Raw genomic sequence first — 18,717 nt, forward strand, 5'->3', positions numbered from 1 at the left:
ACAGCAAGTGGGAATTTTCAGCTTGCCTTTGCGGTTCTCCAGGAAAACTTGCTTCATAGAGAGCAAGTTGTGTTTGTGTTGAGTGGAATGTGCTCAGCCACAGGTGTTCCAAGAAGCTCAACAGGCTGCTCTTGCAAAAGCTCTTCCTTCCAAGCATCCTCTGAACGAAACAGCACGCGATAAAGCACCTCACAAGATCAGGCAGAGTCCACAAGGGTTCCGTCCCCCTTCCCAGCTCCCTGAGCAGCCCTCACTCCCTCACTCAACCTGAGTAACCGAGCAGCACGGAGGGCAGCGCTGTGTGAGCGCCAGGGTGAACTGCATTTATTCCAGTATTTATTACAGACACATACACAATGCCTACACCCATAGCAACACTTTATAGGGCTTCGATTACCCACAGTAACCATTCCCTAGTAACACTGGAACTTTATCAGGATAGAAATGGGAATTTTTCCTGGGCAGCTGAACAGAGAGGGCATCCAAACTTCCAGGCAGGAGCTGTTCTTCCAGGAAAACATCTCAGGAGAAGGTGCCCTGCTGCATTTCCTGAACACGAACAGGCTCAGGTATGTCTCAGAAGTGAAAGTTTGGTCCTACACAACCCTTTAATGCCTTCAGTTCCTCACCAGTCTCAAGTATCAGTGACATATTGTTTACACCAGCTTAATCTGAAACCCACAAAGACTGAGAGCATGATTCTTCTTATCTGCATCTCTAGAAAACCGCTGACACGGCAGGGACTTCCCAAGTGACTGAGTTTTGCACCCACTTCTGCAGATGGAAAGAAACAGTTTGTGAAAGGAGAGATAAGCCCTCCACACCTTCGGACCCTTCCAGACTGTGTCCCACTCTCCACGCGAAGGGCAGTGGCAGAAGCCAGACCATCCCGATCAAACCACCGCCCAGCAGAGCACAGCTAAAGCGAAATATCCTAATTCCAGTTGTGCCTAAAACCATGATGTTAAGGAGACAGCTGCCACCTCACACACTGGAGACACTCCCAATAAAGGCACCTGGACCATAACACCTCCAGGACACTTGAGAGCTGTGGCCCAGGTATGTGGTCAGGACGTGGGGACCAAACGTTCCCTCAGGCTTCACTCTGGCAGGGAACCCCCAGTACAAACCCACCAGGTCCCCAAAGAGCTCCCAGCTGCACTTGCCATAAAATAACTGCTGATAGGCATACAAATGCCTGGAAGTTCAAGGGTGAAGTGGGGAAGTTCACATCAATTCCTCTTCATCCTGAAGGTGTTCCTCCTTCCTGTGTCCTAATCCCAAGAAATGACCTCCAACTCGCTTGCTGAAATGACATCACCTCACATGAAGGAACCAAAACTCTTCCACGCAGAGAAGACCCTGGAGAGAGCATGTCCATGTGCTGAATGCTTGGCTGGAGAAGTCAGCACCGCGGTTCCAGTTCTTGCCCCATCTCAAACAGGGGCCAGCCCCAGTTCTTCCCTTGCAGAGACGAACACACCACACACAACCCGACTGGAGCCCTGTTCATGTTCTCTCTCCATCTCCAGCAGTCCTGTGTCTCTGCAAGGAGGGATCTCTCTGTCCAGGACAGTCTGATGGTGGGTACTGTCCCAGGGACAGGAAGAAGGGGTGCAAAAGCTCTGATTGCTGAAGGAACTGACTTTTCTCTCCCCTTCCTCAGCTAGGTCATCACAGGAAATACAACTCACCACTTGCCAGGGCCAAGAGGGGTTTGATCTGTTGCTCTTGGGGTTTTAAAAGTGACCGTGCTTAACCCTATCAAAGAGCAGACACATGCAGCTGTGCTCAGGTACTGCTGCACCTCAGTAGAGAGGCATTTTCCTACCACTTTGAGCAAGATACTTCATGGGCAGAGGACCGGGATTTCAGTCACCCGCATTGCCCATCCCAAGCATCGTGATAGCCAGGGCAGATCCTGCTCTGTACAGCAACCCTGGGCAATTTGTTCAGGGCTGAAGTTCCCCTGCGTGCCAGGGTTGTGGCACAGCCTGCAGCACTGCACTACTGTGTGATTAAACCCTCCACAACATCCAACCCAGCCTCCCTGAGGCCGTTCACCACAGTGAGTGTGATATTAAAGTAACAACCAAACCCAGCCCACACTTACTGCACCACTGTTATAGTTTGAGTTAAAGTAGAATCAGTTTCTAACTTCAGTGAAGTCTCATCTAAGCAACTTCATTTTCTGGAAGTTAACTGCAGGTTTTTCAGACAGTTTTTCTCTCTAGCAGCAGTCACACGGGGCACCGGGATGCAGAAAGGCCAATGCTTACACTTATTCCTACAGTAACCAAGGCCATCCTCGAGCTGGCAGAGCCATAAGTCAAAGAGGTGAAGAAGGTGAAACCTGCAGGGAGGGGCGGACAGGAGAGGTGATCCCAAACCGACCAACAGAGGATTCCATCCCATACACATCACACTTGGTGTAAAACTGAGAGATCACAAGGGTCTCGCTGTCTTCTTTGATGGCTGATGTCCAGTGAGGGCATTATCTGTCCATCTGCCCCCGACCCCAGATCCGTGCGGTCCTGAATGCAGCTCCCTGAGCTCAGCTCCCTCCCAGCCTCAGACCCCCTTTCCCTTGTGTCTGCTCTGCAGCATCCGGGGGGATGCAGTCATCAGGGGGTGAGGGTGCAATCGCATATATTTGTATATATTTGATTACTTTCTCATTGTTCTAATCACCATTATTATTATTATTTCATTAAAACTGTAGTTTTAGATTCTAACCTGCAAGTCTTTTCCTCTCCTTTCCCTGAGGGTAGGAGGGAAGGGAACTGGGAGTCCAACTGCTCAGTTTTAGCTGCCGAAATTGGCTAGGTTGGAGTTAAACCATGAAAACCATGCAGCAGAGAAAGCTCTCAGATCCCGGAGCGACATCACTATCTGCATCAAGTGTTAGAAACCCGTTTTCTGAATAGCAGCCAGGGTTATACTTAAGTCTAAGCAGCCCAGAGCAACAGACACATCTGACGACAACTGCTGCTCTCAGAATTCTTATTTATTAAGAGAAGAAAGGAAATTCTGCTTAAGTTTTATACATAAAAATGTAAACAGTAAAATTTTCTTTTTAGAACCTTTCTGCTGAAGAAAATTGAGAAATATGTTGTCTCTTTAGATAATGTTTATTTAAAAAAATAAAATTAATTGAAAAAGGTACCACACGTGCCGGTCACCCCTTCTGCTTGCAGAACCTTGCTCAACACATTTTTTAACAAGAAACCGCTTTATTAACAATGCATAAGCAAAAGAACCACATCAGTCTGAACTCAAACCTCGACAGCTGCTTCAGCTACACAAGCCAGCATGACATCTCTGTTCTTACCAGCTCAGATCTTTAGTAAATAAATTTTGAGTGGACACTAAACAAGTATTTCACTAAGATGATGAAATATTAAATTTAAAAGCAAGTCGTATTGCAGCTGTAATTATACTACATTAGAAACTTCAGTTGTTGGGGATCCATTCACCATATATAGATTATTTTGTAATCAAGGTAATTACAAAGACAGAGCATTACTCCCTGCATGCTTTCCCACGCTTTGAACCCAAGAGTTGACTACATGTAGAGTTGACTAGGGTGGACTTGGAATTCACTCTCTCAGGCAGGAGACTAGTTAAGGAGTGTTACCGATAACAAAGAACAAAAGTTATACAACATTCATTATTATAAATTACTTTGTTCTTATCTGCTTTATGCCTCAGTCTCCTACATATCTTCACATCCGTTCATATAGAAAACTCTAATTTCTCCTTATGGCGACTCCCCATTTACTAATGGTGATTTGAACGCATGGAGGAGTTGATTCGGAATACGTGGATGTGCAGATGGTCAGCAATCTGATTGCATACACTGACACAGTATCGGAGCAAATCAAAGAGAGAAAAGACCTGCCAAGAGAAAAAGATCACACACATTCAGATCTGGGTTTCCACACAGTGAAACACAGCAGTACAGCACACCCAGCATGCTTCAGACGAAATTCACTGGGGTCATCGAATCACAAAATGGTTTGTGTTGGAAGGGGCCTTAAAGCCCATCCAGTTTCACCTCCCTGCCATGGGCAAGGACACCTGCCCCTAGATCCCCTGGATCTAGAAGACAGGGTCTTCTCACAAACTAAATCTCCAGCTCTGCAGGAGTAACCACTCAGTGAAGGTGGTTTCTAGGTTGCTAGGCTTTCTTTAAGCTTTGTAAGAACAGACTCTTAATTCCAGAGTCAGAGGGAGGAACACAGTTACAGCAGCTCTACATGAAACACCCTATTAACTCTGAAAGGGTGATAAACAGACAGGAAAAAAAAATCAATTTTATTAAAAGGTTAACGCAGCATTTTGGTTGATAACACTTCAGTGTTTGATAAGCCCATAAGAATTTAACTTCAGATATTTTTCCTCCTGGGTGCTCTGGCAATAACAGCCATGCTTTCAAGAGCTTAAGGCACAGTCACACCACACGTGCACTGTTAATAATATAACCCCTTGCTAACAAGGCATCAACACAGATCTTCGAAACAGTCTATTCTCAGCTTTGAGTATTTGCTACATTGGTTTATGGTTTGAACAGTTTTAAAGCAAGCGAACCACATTTACCTCTGTTTGCACAAGCTCTATTTAAAATCAACTCGTTAAGGCAAGTCCCATTCCCAGCAGCCTCTGGGTTAGCCAGCAAGGCTCAGTCAACGCAAATGGTATTTGACAAGCAAAGGGAGCCCACACTTACCAGGGCAATCCAGAGTACAATATACTCATCAATACAGCTGTTAAAATACTGGTCCAGAAACAACAGTGCTGGGCCTATGAATGCTGTGTCGTGTAGGTGCATTTCACTTTTGGTCATGTGCGCAACCTACATTAAAAAAAAGGAAGTTTCATAAATAATCATCCACCAGCCAAAGCAGAGTGATCTCAGAACACACAGTCAGAAGTTACAGTCAAGAAAAATTACTGTAAGATATATGGAGTAATTAAGGCACAGCAGCAATATGGTTTTAACCTTGAAAGCCTACAGCTATATAAGGTTTGCAGGGAAGTATCTTATCAGAATAAAGAAAGCAGCTACAGGAAAAAACTAACACTTCCCAGCTGACAAACTCTTCCTCCTACCAGAAAAGAAACAGTAAAATGGAAGTAGACTGGTGAATTTTAGAGTTTAGTTTAGCCTGGAAACAAGAACTCACAGCTGCCAGATCTTCAAAAGCCAGCGACACTTCTTGTTTCTCAATCCATCCACCTATTTATTCCTGTGACCTCTTCCTGGTCACAGTTGGATGATCCGGCATTTTTGTGTCCAAGCGTGGTCTTCCCAGCCTCCCTGCCTACACAGAGGCTGTCCTACACTACATCCACCACAACTGGATGTGACTGTGTTGTAACCTGGTCTTGGTAAGGAATAAACTTGCTTTCCACGGTGACTTACATCCAACTCTGGTCCAGTTCACACGCCCGCAGAACCAAGATGGTGTGGGGCAGTGGCTGTTTATGCCCCCATTCACTCTGTTCCACAGGGGCTCCTCTCCTGACAGCATTCACAGGTACAAACCTGTTTGTAATTTCAATTACCATCTTTCTCCAACTGCTTAAGTCAAGTCCTGAGCAACTGCTCCAGATCTCAACAGCTTTGTCACCTTCTCTCATTCTCACAAACTTTCCTCACCTGCACCTGAGGGTTTCAGACTGTTCTGTTCCAACCCAGCTCATAACACACGTGCAAATACACTGCAAAAGTGCAAATAAACCACTGGGAAAGGGTGAGAAACAGAACTCTGGCAACTGTCAACTGTGCTGGTGCTGACTGTGTAACCACAGCACTAGCTACTCCCCTTTCAGACAGGATAAAGGCTCTGCTGCACCTCCAGGATACCAAAAATAACTGAAGCGCATGTATCACTTCAGTACAAACACAAGTCAGTCACTGGAACAATAAGAGAACTTAAAAACCTGCAAAAAGTTTTACTGCGATAACAAGAAACTTGAAGGTCCTGGCATACTTACCACCAGTTTATTTGTTATTTTGGCAGACACAAACCCAAAAGTCAGTATATACAAGCAGGGGTGCCTTTCAAAGAGCTGCACAGCAGATTTCTTGTAGATCATTGCAGCCAATGCGATCACTGTCCCGATATGAAGAAAAGGTGAAAGGACACTCGTTCCCTGCAGTGAGAGTAAAGTTAAAGCATTAGGTTAATAAAATGTGCACATTGCAAAGAAATCCCAACAAGTCAAACGCTCACATGGTTTGCAATGGGTGGTTTCTAATTAGAATCACATTAAAAACCTGTCTTTCTGAACACTGGCACTGACAGCAAAACAGTGTGGTGAAACCTGAGTGAGCACCAGCTGAGAACATGGTTGAACCTGTCTTGTGCTGAGGTGTTAGGCCGCAAGAAGTGCACAGCTCTGAAATTCGTCACACTGGCAGTGGCTACTCTGTTAGCAAGGGACAGGAGACAATACCTGTATCAATTTTTGTCAGCTAGAAAGCAACTAAGCAGCCTTCTACACTACAAATAATTATTAGGTCAGTATACAATTGCTTTTTGGAAAGCTCCTGAGGCTCCAGAATCAATCCTCATCTTTACAGAAACTGAAGGCACTTGTGCTGATGCCCCCACCTCCCCACCTGCACCTTTCCCTGGCAATATGAACAATAGAGAGCTTTTAAAAGGCTCAATAGCATAAAAAGCATAACCAATCTTCTTGACAGCTTTCCTTCTGAATGGATTTTTGCACTGGGCTTCTCTGTGAACTTGAGGGGGGAGAGGGGAAGTGTTTATTTGTATAACCCCTTTTATATGATTAATTCAAAAGCAAATATCAAAGTACTATAACCACCTTTCATCATTCAAAAATGTTAAAACTCCTGACTCCTAAAGCTACTGTTCTTACACTGACAATATTACTTATTTATCCCAAGACAGCAAGGAACTGAAAGGAAAAGATTTTACATGTAGGAGTCATTATGTTAAACAAAAACTAAAGGCATGGCTGAAAACCACAGAGTGCTGGAAAGGAACCAGCAGAACAGAGTACTCACTGCTATAGTGGATCCATTTTTGCCAACTCCACCTGTGAAGATCACACCAAAGTAGTTTGTGCAGGAGAATATGGTTCCCGCGACAGTACAGAGAGCCGGGAGTATTTTCACCTGAATATTCACTATTGGAATCTTAATGAAAGAGAGACAAGAACTTAATATATGCACAAGCAAACAAAAATCTGTTTTAAAACTTGTGGTGCAATCAAACACTCCACTTTCCAACATGTTTGCTTTTCTTTCTCTGCTATACAGAGAATTAAATTTCTAAGAGGCACAGAATAGCATGTATTTTTCCAATAATCCTTCCATCAAGCTTTCCACAAAGCCAGATGTATCTCCAGTTACCTGAAAAAAGCCATCAAAAGCAGAGAAGTGCACAGGAACCAAGAACTTGCAAGCTAAGTCACCCGGCAATCACATGGAAGTGAAAGGCGCCAGTCCCCTTTTCTGCACTGGTTGTGAAACTCACAGCTGCAGCCTAAGATCAAACTGGGCAAAGCAAGAGCCACTAGAGATGGTGGAACTAAGCCCTTTAAGGGGCTGAACATTGCCTTATGGGCAAGACATAGGAAGCAAACTCAGACCAGACAAGTCATCTCAGAGTCAGTGCGCCAGGTGCTAAAGAAGCAACAAAGCAGTTGTGTTCTTTAACAGCAGTGTTTCAAGCAGAACAGGAGAAACCAGAAGTGAAGAAAGTTCTAAATAAACCACAACAAATGTGTTGTTGAAGCAAGCATTTAGGGAGAACTGTCCAAGCCTTCCAACTTTATCCATTCAACATATTCACATCATGGGCTCTTAATTCCAGAATCTGTCACAGCGCTCAGCTGCACAAACACACTTGGCTCCCCAACAGCACAGAGTCCAGCTCCAAGCAGAGGCTCACATGAGGTCAAGCAGTTTCTATTTTAATTCAGTTACACTCTCAGTGTAGCTTTAAACAGGTGAAGATAATTATTTTCTGCCACATTCAATAACACAATCTTGTGATCTTCTCACGGTGCAAGTAAGAGGCAGAGCCAGCATTAACTCTTCATGTGCTGCTCTTAGGAAGCCCATCACCACTCCACATCACTGCCCTGCAGGCTTCTAGACAGCTGTCAGAGTTCCATGACACTCAAACAGATCTCTCCATTGGCTCAGGCTGCACTGTTAAGTCAGAGAAACATCGTCTGAAAGATAGCGAAGAATGAACAATGGCAAGTGAACCAAAGGCAGATATTGCCACAGACTGGAGAGCCAACTGTAACCACTCATTACTGTTACGAGGCACAGGACTTGTGACAGTCTCTCCTCAGTCTAAAAAAGGATGGTGAGCACCTGTGCTGCCCTCTGCTCCAGTAACAATACTTTGGTATTTAAAGAACAGGGTGAATTTGCTCTTCTATAGGAAGAAGAAAACACTGGCAAGTTTCATACAGGAGTCAAAAGACATTAAGCTTAACATTTCCCAAAGTACAGGGGAGTTTGCTAGGAAAACCCACCCTGAACTCCAAGCTACCACCAACACAGCTGAAAGCAATGCTCAGGAAAGGCAGAAGGATGAGACCACACTGTGATAACATCCAGTTTGGCTATGTTTATGCTTTAAGACTCTCTTTTTTGCTCCCACTGATAGCTGTTTCAATAACAGGTATCAAACTGCACTTATCTGGCAGAAATCATTATTGGGAAGCAAAGCGACATGAAGAAGTTGTTAGAGAAAAGTCAAAGAAGAGGTATAAAAATGCAGCACCTGCTAAACTGTTTTGCATAGAAAATGAAAGCAGCAAGACCATAATTTGGAAGTAGCAAAGGCAAGCAAACAGCACTGAGAGAAAAGGAAAAACATCTGACTAAAGGGAGAGAAGGAGCTGTATTCCAACATCTTCCTACATTGCAGCCCTGATTTTGTAAATATGAGGACGTTAGAGGGCAAGTCACAGATTTTATCTGGCATCCCACATATCGCTACAGGCCATGCAATCATTCTGCCCTTGCTGGCAATCGCATGGGTCCCACCAGCACTCAGATGCACGCAGAGCTTCACAAGAACATGGCAATACTGCAGAGAAGTACCACAGGCCAGATCTTCAGCAGGTAAGTTCTGTTCTGTTCAATCCTTTGAAGCCAATTATAAAAAAAAGGCTGCACTGCGCAGAAAGCTTCTGACTATGGATAGATCCTGGTAAAGAGTGCATTCCAAATTTTGTCTGGGAAAAACATGCATATTGCCCAGAGCAATGGTGGCTGCCCCATCCCTGGAGGGGTTCAAGGCCAGGTTGGATGAGTCTTGGAGCCCCTGATCCAGTGGGAGGTGTCCCTGCCCACAACAGGGAGTGAAACCAGTTGGGCTTTGAAGTGCATTCGAACCCAAACCATTCTTTGATTCAATATTACTAAAAACAAGCAGCAGCAGGCACAGAATGGATTAAAAAGTGCTGGCCAGAGTTGGAAGTTAAAGCAAGTCTACAATCATTCACAAGAAAGTGAACATCAGGCCTTCAGACTGGATGCCATCAGAGCTTTGAACAGCAGGAATCAGGGTGTAAAAAACAATATAATTAGGAAACAGCCAGGAAAAGCATACAGTTAAGAGGTAAGGGAAGCAGCAGCGAAGAGTGTGTAAGAGATGACACAACCCTGGCTGCGATGCCATTTTTTAGGAAGAGATCCGAGTATAGCTCCCACTCTCCCTTTACTCAACTAGACAGAGGCGCTCCTTCTAGAGCCCCTCCTGGGCCAGCTCCTAGCCACAAATCCCACGACTATGTGTTCCAAGGCCTCCTCACAAGGCAGCTCCAGCTGTAGTTCACAGAATCACTAGGCTGGAAAAGAACTTTGAGATCGTCAAGTCCAACCATAGCTGTCCACTACTAAACCAGATGCCTGAGCACCTCATCCACCCGTCTTTCAAACACCTCCAGGGATGGGGACTCCACCACCTCCCTGGGCAGCCTCTGCCAGTGCCTGAGAACCCTTCCAGGGAAGGAATTTTTCCTAATGTCCAATCTGAATCTGCCCTGGTGCAACTTGAAGCCATTCTCTCTCACCCTATCACCTGTTACTTGGGAGAAGAGACCAGCACCCACTTCTCTACAACCTCCTTTCAGGCAGTTGTAGACAGAGATAAGGTCTCCCCTCAGTTCAGAGCTGCACACATGCACACTTCAGTCACTTCTCCAAGGGGAATAACAACCCATAGCAGGACAAAAACAAAGCTGCTTTATAGACATGAAGTATTTCTGCTTTTTGAGATTATGTTGTGGAATAAAACTCGGGCGCTTGCAGCACTTTTCTCACCTCAAAGAGAAAAACACCTCTTTACAATCGATGTATCAGACAAGCTGTACCTCAGCTTACTCACACTTTCTGAATGCAGGTCCCAGCTGCAGTTGTGTGCCCCATCCACTAGAACCTACCAAGCTCCCAGAACAGCATTTAACACCTTTAAAGAGACTCCACACCGACACAGAGGAGGAAGCCAGCACAGGTACATACTGCTTTGTGGAAAGAAAGACAGCTAATAAAAGCAATAATTGACAAAATACAAAATTCTGCATGTAGCCCTTTCCGATTGTTTTGCTTTTCACATGTTAGTGTCACAAAGTGGAATGTTTGAGCACACAACCACATTGTATTCTGTTATTTCTTCCACTCAAACAGAAACAAACTGAAAATGCCAAACCACCAATTCTGCTATCATATAAAACATGAAAGGATTAGGGGGGCAAGGAGGGGTTGTGTGAACTACTTGGCTCTCCCAGTAGTAAATAACAATTATCTCAAAATAGACCCAAAATACCACAAGTTGAATGACAAATTCCCAATTGGCATGGGAAATCCAATTAGGATTGTTCTCTGGAGAAATGCCTCGATCCATCCAACACCGAGGTTCAAATAGTTTAATATTCTGGGAGCTGACTTGGCCAAATGCTGCTGCAGCCTAGAACCTCTGCCAGAGTTCAAGTTTAGGCAGAATTTCCTGCAGAGTTTACACAATTCACTAGAGAGAATTGGGTTTTTAAGCCTGAGAGCACGCATAGCAAAACTGGGGTAGCCAAGGTTAGTGCCTTTTTCCAGATGTTCTCATCGGTGTTAGTGGGTTCATTTCTCCAGTTACAGGAAGCAGATTAGAAATTCATCGATTTGGGGGGACATTTCAGTAATTTTTGACCATCTCTTGGTTTCAGTGCAAATCAAGATTTCTTTATCCTCCTTAAGAGGAGGATTTATCAAGCCCACAGACAAGATCAATGCTCAGGAAAGAAAAGCCTCCAGGAAATCCATGTTGTAGATGGTATTTACAGACATTTGCTCTATTTCTGTATGCACAGATATGCTTTTCTCTGGGCTATGCTATTTCGACAGCCCAGTGTGGCTTCAGGAATGCAAACAGAGCCTATAAACTGCCAGCTGACAGGGCCTCATGAGCCTACATTACACATCCAGGATCCTCACACAGCCAGGCTGGGACAGCCAGCTTTCCCAATTAGGATGCTTGCCACTATTAATTAAAAAAAAAAAAAAAAAAAAGCCCCATACCAAACCAGAATAAAAACACATGATTTTACCCACCGCTACCCCCAGATAAGAGCTGCCAGCCACACTCAGGCCAAATTATCTCTTGATGGTTACCAACTGCTCTTCAAGCATCTCCCCAGTATCCCCAGTCCAGTTCAGCACTCCTGCTGCTGGTCTGGCTCATGCATGGAATTGGTTCCCAAGTAGTCCAGCTCTCCCTGAGGAGGCTGGGCTGCAGGGAAGGCACAAGTCAGTTTGTGCAGTGTTCAATAACCGTTCTACCTGCAAACACAAGAGACAGTAACTGCTTGTTTGAGAAGTCTGGTAGAACCAGAACACAGTCACTGCCATGGGACCTGTGCTTAGGAAGGGTATTTCCATTTATAAGGAGGAGTGAGCCCTTCCCCAAAGGGAAATTCCACAAATTCAGTTGTTCCGATGCATGCAGGCAGCTCTTCCAGGTGTATGAGAGCATTAAAAAGGGTAAAATAAGAACAAAGTTACCAGAGATTGCCAAAAAGGAGGTCCTCCGATCACTGCCAGAAAGTGCATGAGTATTATGAAGATTTGTACTTCAGTCACGTCAATTCTGATTAGGTACAAAAAGCCAAAGAAAAGCACAATTATTGAAAGCAATTCCCAGTCCATTATTTGCAAGCTCAGCAGCTCTCCTTTGTCATGCACAGTGTCAAAACCCCAAAGTACTGAGGAAAACAAGAGGCAAAATTTCTAAGTAATTTGGAAAGCAAAAATATATTTTAGTTTTATTGCTAGGATTAAGAGCCTTGCTGTGCTTTATTTTTTGTTTTATTTCACAGTGCCATAAAAACCCATTTTGCCAGAAGGAACAGTTGGAACTCTTAACTGGCCACCAGCTGCAGAAATAAATACTCAGTTTTAACCTTGCTTACCAAAATAAGAATTTGTTTCAAATGAGAAAATGCAGGAAAGCTGTTTTCTATTTCTTATTATATCCCCTACCCTATTTTTTTTCATATGAATGCTCCCTACGCATAGCATCAAAGTCTGAAAAAGCAGCATGAGTCCCTGAAGAGTTTACATAAATGTAAGCAGCACGAGTAGCTGCAGCACTGATGCTGACACAGTTCAGTCTCCAGCAGGCAGACAGGCCACCTCTGGTCTTACCACACTGGTGCGTTCTGTGGAACTTTGTGAGACAATTTGAAACATTTATTGCATATTCCTCATCTCTAATAGTTCTACCTAAAAAGACTTAAATCACTTCTGGAAAACACAAGCTCTGCTCTTACAAAAACACTGTGGGTAGTAACTGCATAGGCATCAGGGAATAATGGTTCCGTGAGGTTATTTCACCCATGTGCCTTCGGTGAGCGATAAGGGTACAGTCCAATGATGTGTACTATATGACCAGGCTGCCACCAAGTTTTCTTCCACAGCCTTTGTTCCAGTTTTGGAGTGGATCCCCTCATCAGAGCATCTCCAGTCTGAACAAAACACAGTTGTGTTTAGGCAGCAGGTCCATATGCACAAGGGATCCTCATGAGGCTACACCCAGCTCCCCGGGAAGATCCCCCAAAGCATAAGGAAGCAGAAGGGCACCAGTATGTGGTATTCCATTCAGTCTCTTATCTTACTATGGATTCACCAAGGGCTGGTTGCTGCAAAATCCACCGCATCCATCTCCCACTGTACAACGTCACCATTCCATCAGCCAAGAGACTTCCTGAACAACTCCAAGAGCAGGACACCTATGGAGCTGCCTATGGCATCGGGGTTAGAACTGGATGATCTCCAAGGTCCCTTCCAATCCAACCCATGCTATGGAACAGCAGAATCCACATGTAGTGGCACTACTGACAGCAGGCAAGCAGAGTATGAGGCATAGCAACCACTGCTCACTCCTAAAGTCACACATAAACAAGCAGTGCAGTAGCACAGGGGAGCACAAAGGATAAAGCAGATGGGAAAGCAGGGATAGGCAGGAACTAAACCCAACTCACAGCATATAATGGTGAAGTTCAGCTAAAGCTGTTGGCGGGAATCTAGAGAAGGTTCCAATAAAAGACAGTTTCCTTTAGATGTCTTTGTTTCGTAAGTTTTCTTTTCACCACACCAAGCACAGAAATATGAAATACATGGGAAATGTCCCCAGGGGTTCTCCTATATTTGATCTGTTCAATAACCCTGTAAGGCAATCAGAACCACCTATGGGAAAAATTAATTTCCACAAGGAGGAAAGCATGTTCTAAAAATCCATATTTTCAGCTCTCATACAAATTAAGTCATTGAGCCACCCTGCAAGAAAAACTAAACCTGCTCAGAAAGAGATATAGAAAACATCTGATTAAATGCAAATTGTTTCCTCTTCGCTTTGGAGTCAGCTCAGAAATGTGCTTGCAGTGTGTCCAATTGAGAAAGGGCTGAAGGAGCTTGGTGAATCCACACAGGTTAAACAGGAACAATTTCAGCCTGTTTCACCACTGCTGTCAATGACCTCAAAGAACACAAGGCAATTGAGAAAGCTCATGGAAACGGTGACTAAGAACTAATGGGGTAACTCAAGTTCACAGCTCTCCTTGAATAGTTAAACAGGTTTTCTTGGGCAGCAGCAATCTTAATGCAGAATAGAGGAAGGACATACTTCAAAAAAGTTTCAGCTCATAAAAGACAAAGTATTCTGAAAAACAAACACTACACAAAACTGGGAGCCCAACCAAATCTATGGATGCAGTGCGTGGACTCAGGTTAGGGAGAAGGCATGAGCTTCCTTCCACTGCCAAGGCACAACCTTTGCTCCACAGCCTGTAGTTCTGCCCTCCCCAGCTCAAATAAAAACAGCATCAGGAAGCTGGAAAGGGTACAGTAATGAACTGCAAGTGTGTTTGGTTAAAAACTCCTCCCTTTTCAAAGCCTTAACTTTGAATCTACATAAAGAGAAGATTCTAACGCTATAGCGCTCTTGAGAGAGGACAAAGACAAAACAAATTGAGGAGAAACTAAACACCTAGCACCTAAAGTAAAGTACAAGGTCTTAAGGCCAAGGATGAAAGAGAATTGGGAACATCCTATGCTCATTCAAATCACTGCTGGATGACGTGCTCGGCATCTGCAGAGCACATGCCTGGTGCTAGAATTACCCAGTGCATGTTTTTTCTTTTTTTTTTTTTTTTTTTTCAGCATCAAATGGCCACTAATTAAAAACCTGGGAATACAGGGATCTAGAGAGCTGCTCCTTGAGGCTAGACCACAAAAGGGAACAGCATTTGGAAACAGAAGCTGGGTGAAAGGGAAAGGAGGCATGCTCTTCCTCTATTCATTTAACTTGAATTCAAGACGACTGTGCAACTACAGCATAAGCTAGAATAAAGCCATGCTGCTGCTAAAAGGAGCAGTCGTTCAGGCTCCTCTAAAGCCCAACCACTTTCTCTCCCAAAGCCCACTTTCTCCCTCATGCCAGCACTACAGTCTCACACCATCAACTTGAGTGGAAAATCAGCTTAGCTAAAACAGCCTGATCTAAAAAGAAGGGAAAATAAAAGTTCCTGTCCAAATTTCTAGCATAACAGCTTTCCTTCTCCATGTTACGTGGCCTCATGAAGATGCAAGCGCAAAGGAGAGGGCTGAGGAAGGTCAGCACTGCCTCTCTTGGCACCTGAACAGTGCTGAGTCAAAGTGATGGTGCAGCTACAGACCTAGATGACAGGGGAGTAAAAGGAGGAATAAATGGGAACAAGCGTTGCATTTGGAAGCTTGAACAAGCGGACCACTCCTAGCATTCATAAGAGTTCTGAACGGTCCTTAAAACAGAACACAGTGGAAGTGAAAGAATGTAATTAGAAAGCAAAGCACCAATGATTTTATCGAGAAAAATACTGAGCAAAGGTAACGTACGGCACTACCTGGAAAATGCCAACACAACAGGCAGCCTAGAGGACATTCCTTTCCTATGCTGTAATTATTAACTCATGTTTACGAATTGTTCCAAGATAAAATACACCACTAACAGAGACCCATAAATCATCACTCACCACAGTGTTTCTAAACTCTGGGAGGACTAGGAGAAAAGAGGGGCTACAGGGAAAGCTGATGAGCAGTTTAGATGGAGACCAGATAAAACTTCTATACTACCTCTGCTGGCCTCTTGAGGAAAAGTACAGCTCACTTTAGTGGCGAGGGAAATGATTTGCAAAGCAGGGTGATAACATTCCTGCTTAAATGGTACAGTAAGAGCACTATGGGTTTTCCACTGCACATTGGAGCGCCTCTTCCTGTGATAAGGACCACAGAAAAAATGGAGTAGTGGATCAGCTATCAACTCATAGAGAAGTATTTTTAGAATCAATGCACAAAGACGTGTTCCTCAAGGAAGAAAACTTCACAGCACTGGGAAATCAAAAGCGTGAAGGGCCTCTGGTGCTGCAGGACCTCCCTTTAATTACTGCGTACAGCCAGGAGCCTGGTACCCGGTACGAAAACAAAAACATTTCCAAGCAAGAACGGAACCTGCCAGTTCTAAGTTTGGTTCTATTCTATTATTTCTCCTCATGTTTGTATTTATTTATGCATTTAAATGCTACAGTGCACATCCTAAGAAAAAAAAAAGTAAAAAGAGTGAGCAGCATGAATTCTGCAGCTCAGCTCCAGGGTTTCTTAAAGCTAGGATATTTTCAGCAATCGCTCCAGCCATGCTTCCCCTGACCTGACAGCTTTTTTGCCTGATGCTTCCTGACAAATTGAGTCACATCAGCATTGCCGGAACCATTTGTGTTACTAGCATGATGCAGAAACACAGGGCACAACACATGGTAGATCCGCAGTTCCTGTGAAATGAAGAAAATGAAACAAACCATTTCCCCCAAGACACGTCCCTGCAACAACAGATAGGTGTAAAGTTGTCATCACAGTTCCTCAACAGACACACAGCAGCCGAGTTCCAACGACCGCTTCTTCAAATAAGCCAGGGGCTTTTTCATCTTCTAGAAAATAAACAGAAGACCCTGAATCAAGTTTTTAAGATCACCAGGAACAATCAAGCAAAGAACCAGAGAACAAAGATCAAACACTGAAGACAAAGCAACGAAGAACCTCGACTCAATAGTTTAACAAACTAAAAATGCCAAAACAGAGTATCTCGTTGCAAGACTAGGAAGAACACTGAAATGACCCTGAAACAAACTGACTGCAGCAAACTAATGTTAGGGAGGAATAACAGCAGCTCTGCAGAGCTGAAGGTGGCAAGCAAGGACTAGGGCAGACAATGTCACCACCACTGCACCAGTGGCCTTGGTGAATTAAAGGCTGCACACAAGGATATATGAGCATTTTAATTCACATAAAGTATATGAGGTGCGAGACTTAAAATGCACATTTTGTCCCTCACTCCCTGTCTATCTAAAAGCACAGGACAACAGAACAACCACAGAGCTGCAAGGCCTCCTCCCAGTCTGTGAGACTGCGAGGTGTTTGATTACACCCACCTTTTACTCCTCATCTCTCCATCTTCATTGTGCCTAACGAATACAGATTAACCTGCTAGTTCTCAAACTTCTATTTCCTGACATACATAATTAGGAGCAGTATTATTTTAACATAGCTTCCTGTAGAAGTCTGACTATTTTGCAGACCCAGCCATCTTCAACACCTTCATTTACAATTCCTCTGTGTGGGTGGCTGAACCATGCTCAAACTCCCTAGTATTTGACAAACCCCCAAAGCATAAGCTGACAGCGTGACCAGCCAAGGTCCCATTCCAACAGCACAAGTGCTGCAAGCTGACATTGCAGCACCACAGGAAGAGAGGCAGGGCTGAAGCCCTGGAGGATTTTGCAATTTAGCGTAAACTCGTCCTAACCCAATTCCCAACATATTTTTGTTTTCCATTGTTTCAAGCTGCCATGGTTTTAAATAATTCCTCCACAGGCTGAAGGCATAAGCAAACTCCATCAACAGTTCAAGGCTTTCTCCCCTCCTGGATAACTGAGCAGCCTCACTGCCCAATACAGGGCACAGTTTTCATGCTGCAAGCCCTGCAATCCAGGCACTCCATGTCTGACCAAGTTATGCAGTACTTCCCAGGCAGGGGTGTATCATTATACTTTCTTACTACAAGTGTTTGTCATGTGAAACAGTTATCAGATGAAAGAATAGAATGAATATGGAATTTCTGTAGCTTAACACTCTCAGAGCTGGTGCCACACTGAAATCACTCTGCAACTCCTGACCCCAAACAGTGTAAAGTACACGTGATGCTGGGTGTTCCGAGTAAAGGACTCAGCAGCAGCATCCTTATTAGTTACAACTAGAAATAAAGATACTAGAAGACATCTGAAACACATGGAAGGATTTAAGAAGATAATTAAGTCTATTCTGTAATTTAGTATCATAGCATCACAGAATGGTTCGGGTTGGAAGGGACCTTAAAATGCATCCAGTTCCACACCCTGCCACGGGCAGGGACACTTCCCACTGGATCAGGGGCTCCAAGCCCCATCCAACCTGGCCTTGAACCCCTCCAGGGATGGGGCAGCCACCACGTCCCTGGGCAACCTGGGCCAAGGCCTCATCACTCTCACAGTGAAGAATTTCTTCCTAATGTCTAAACCAAATCTTCCACCTTCCAATTTAAGTCCACTCCCCTTTGTCCCATCACTCCAGGCCCTTACAAAAAGTCCCTTCGCAGCTTTCCCTTTAGGTACTAGAGGCTGTTCTAAAGTCTCCCAAGAGCCTCCTCTTCTCCAGGCTGACCACAACTCCCCCACCCTGTCCTCACAGCAGAGGTGCTTCAGCCCTCAATCATCTCTGTAGCCTCTTCTGGACCCTTTCCAACAGTTCTATGTCCTCCTTATGCTGGGGATTCCAGAACTGGACACAACACTCCAGGTGGGGGTCTCATGAGAACTGGTTAAGATTAGCATGCACAAGGGGACTTGTCCCAGGCAAATACTCAGTGTTCCGGTACAGCAGCAGAAGAGCCAAAGCACTCTGCTTGGGCTCAACCCACACACACCCCAGTCCTATCAGCCACTGAATTCATTTGCAAAACAAATTCCTTCTTGCCTGGCAGCTGCATCACCATCCTTTCCATGGGCAGAGAGCGTTAGTGGGCTCCACATACCAACACCTCCATCAGCTCCCACTCAGCTGTGCGGAGGATCCAAACTCTTCCTTCTCTCCTTCATGAGACAGCA

The 18,717-nt window shown here is 44.5% G+C and overlaps 1 protein-coding gene across 2 annotated transcripts in view; it reads right to left on the reverse strand.

Annotated features, from left to right (window-relative positions):
- Window positions 1-3,112: 3,112 nt before the first annotated feature.
- CEPT1 (choline/ethanolamine phosphotransferase 1) overlaps window positions 3,113-18,717 on the reverse strand; it is a 32,523-nt gene continuing 16,918 nt past the window's right edge. The window contains exons 5-9 of one of the 2 annotated variants that reach the window (XM_069875643.1): window positions 12,053-12,137; window positions 7,043-7,174; window positions 6,001-6,159; window positions 4,730-4,855; window positions 3,113-3,897 (exon numbers count right to left, since the gene is read on the reverse strand). In XM_069875643.1, coding sequence (XP_069731744.1) covers window positions 3,781-3,897; window positions 4,730-4,855; window positions 6,001-6,159; window positions 7,043-7,174; window positions 12,053-12,137 — 619 coding nt within the window. In that variant the 3' untranslated portion in view covers window positions 3,113-3,780. The remainder of the gene's footprint in view (window positions 3,898-4,729; window positions 4,856-6,000; window positions 6,160-7,042; window positions 7,175-12,052; window positions 12,138-18,717) is intronic. The other variant, XM_069875644.1, reaches the window with a different exon arrangement.

Source organism: Phaenicophaeus curvirostris, chromosome 24 (assembly GCF_032191515.1).
Source record: "Phaenicophaeus curvirostris isolate KB17595 chromosome 24, BPBGC_Pcur_1.0, whole genome shotgun sequence".
Lineage (NCBI taxonomy): Eukaryota > Metazoa > Chordata > Aves > Cuculiformes > Cuculidae > Phaenicophaeus > Phaenicophaeus curvirostris.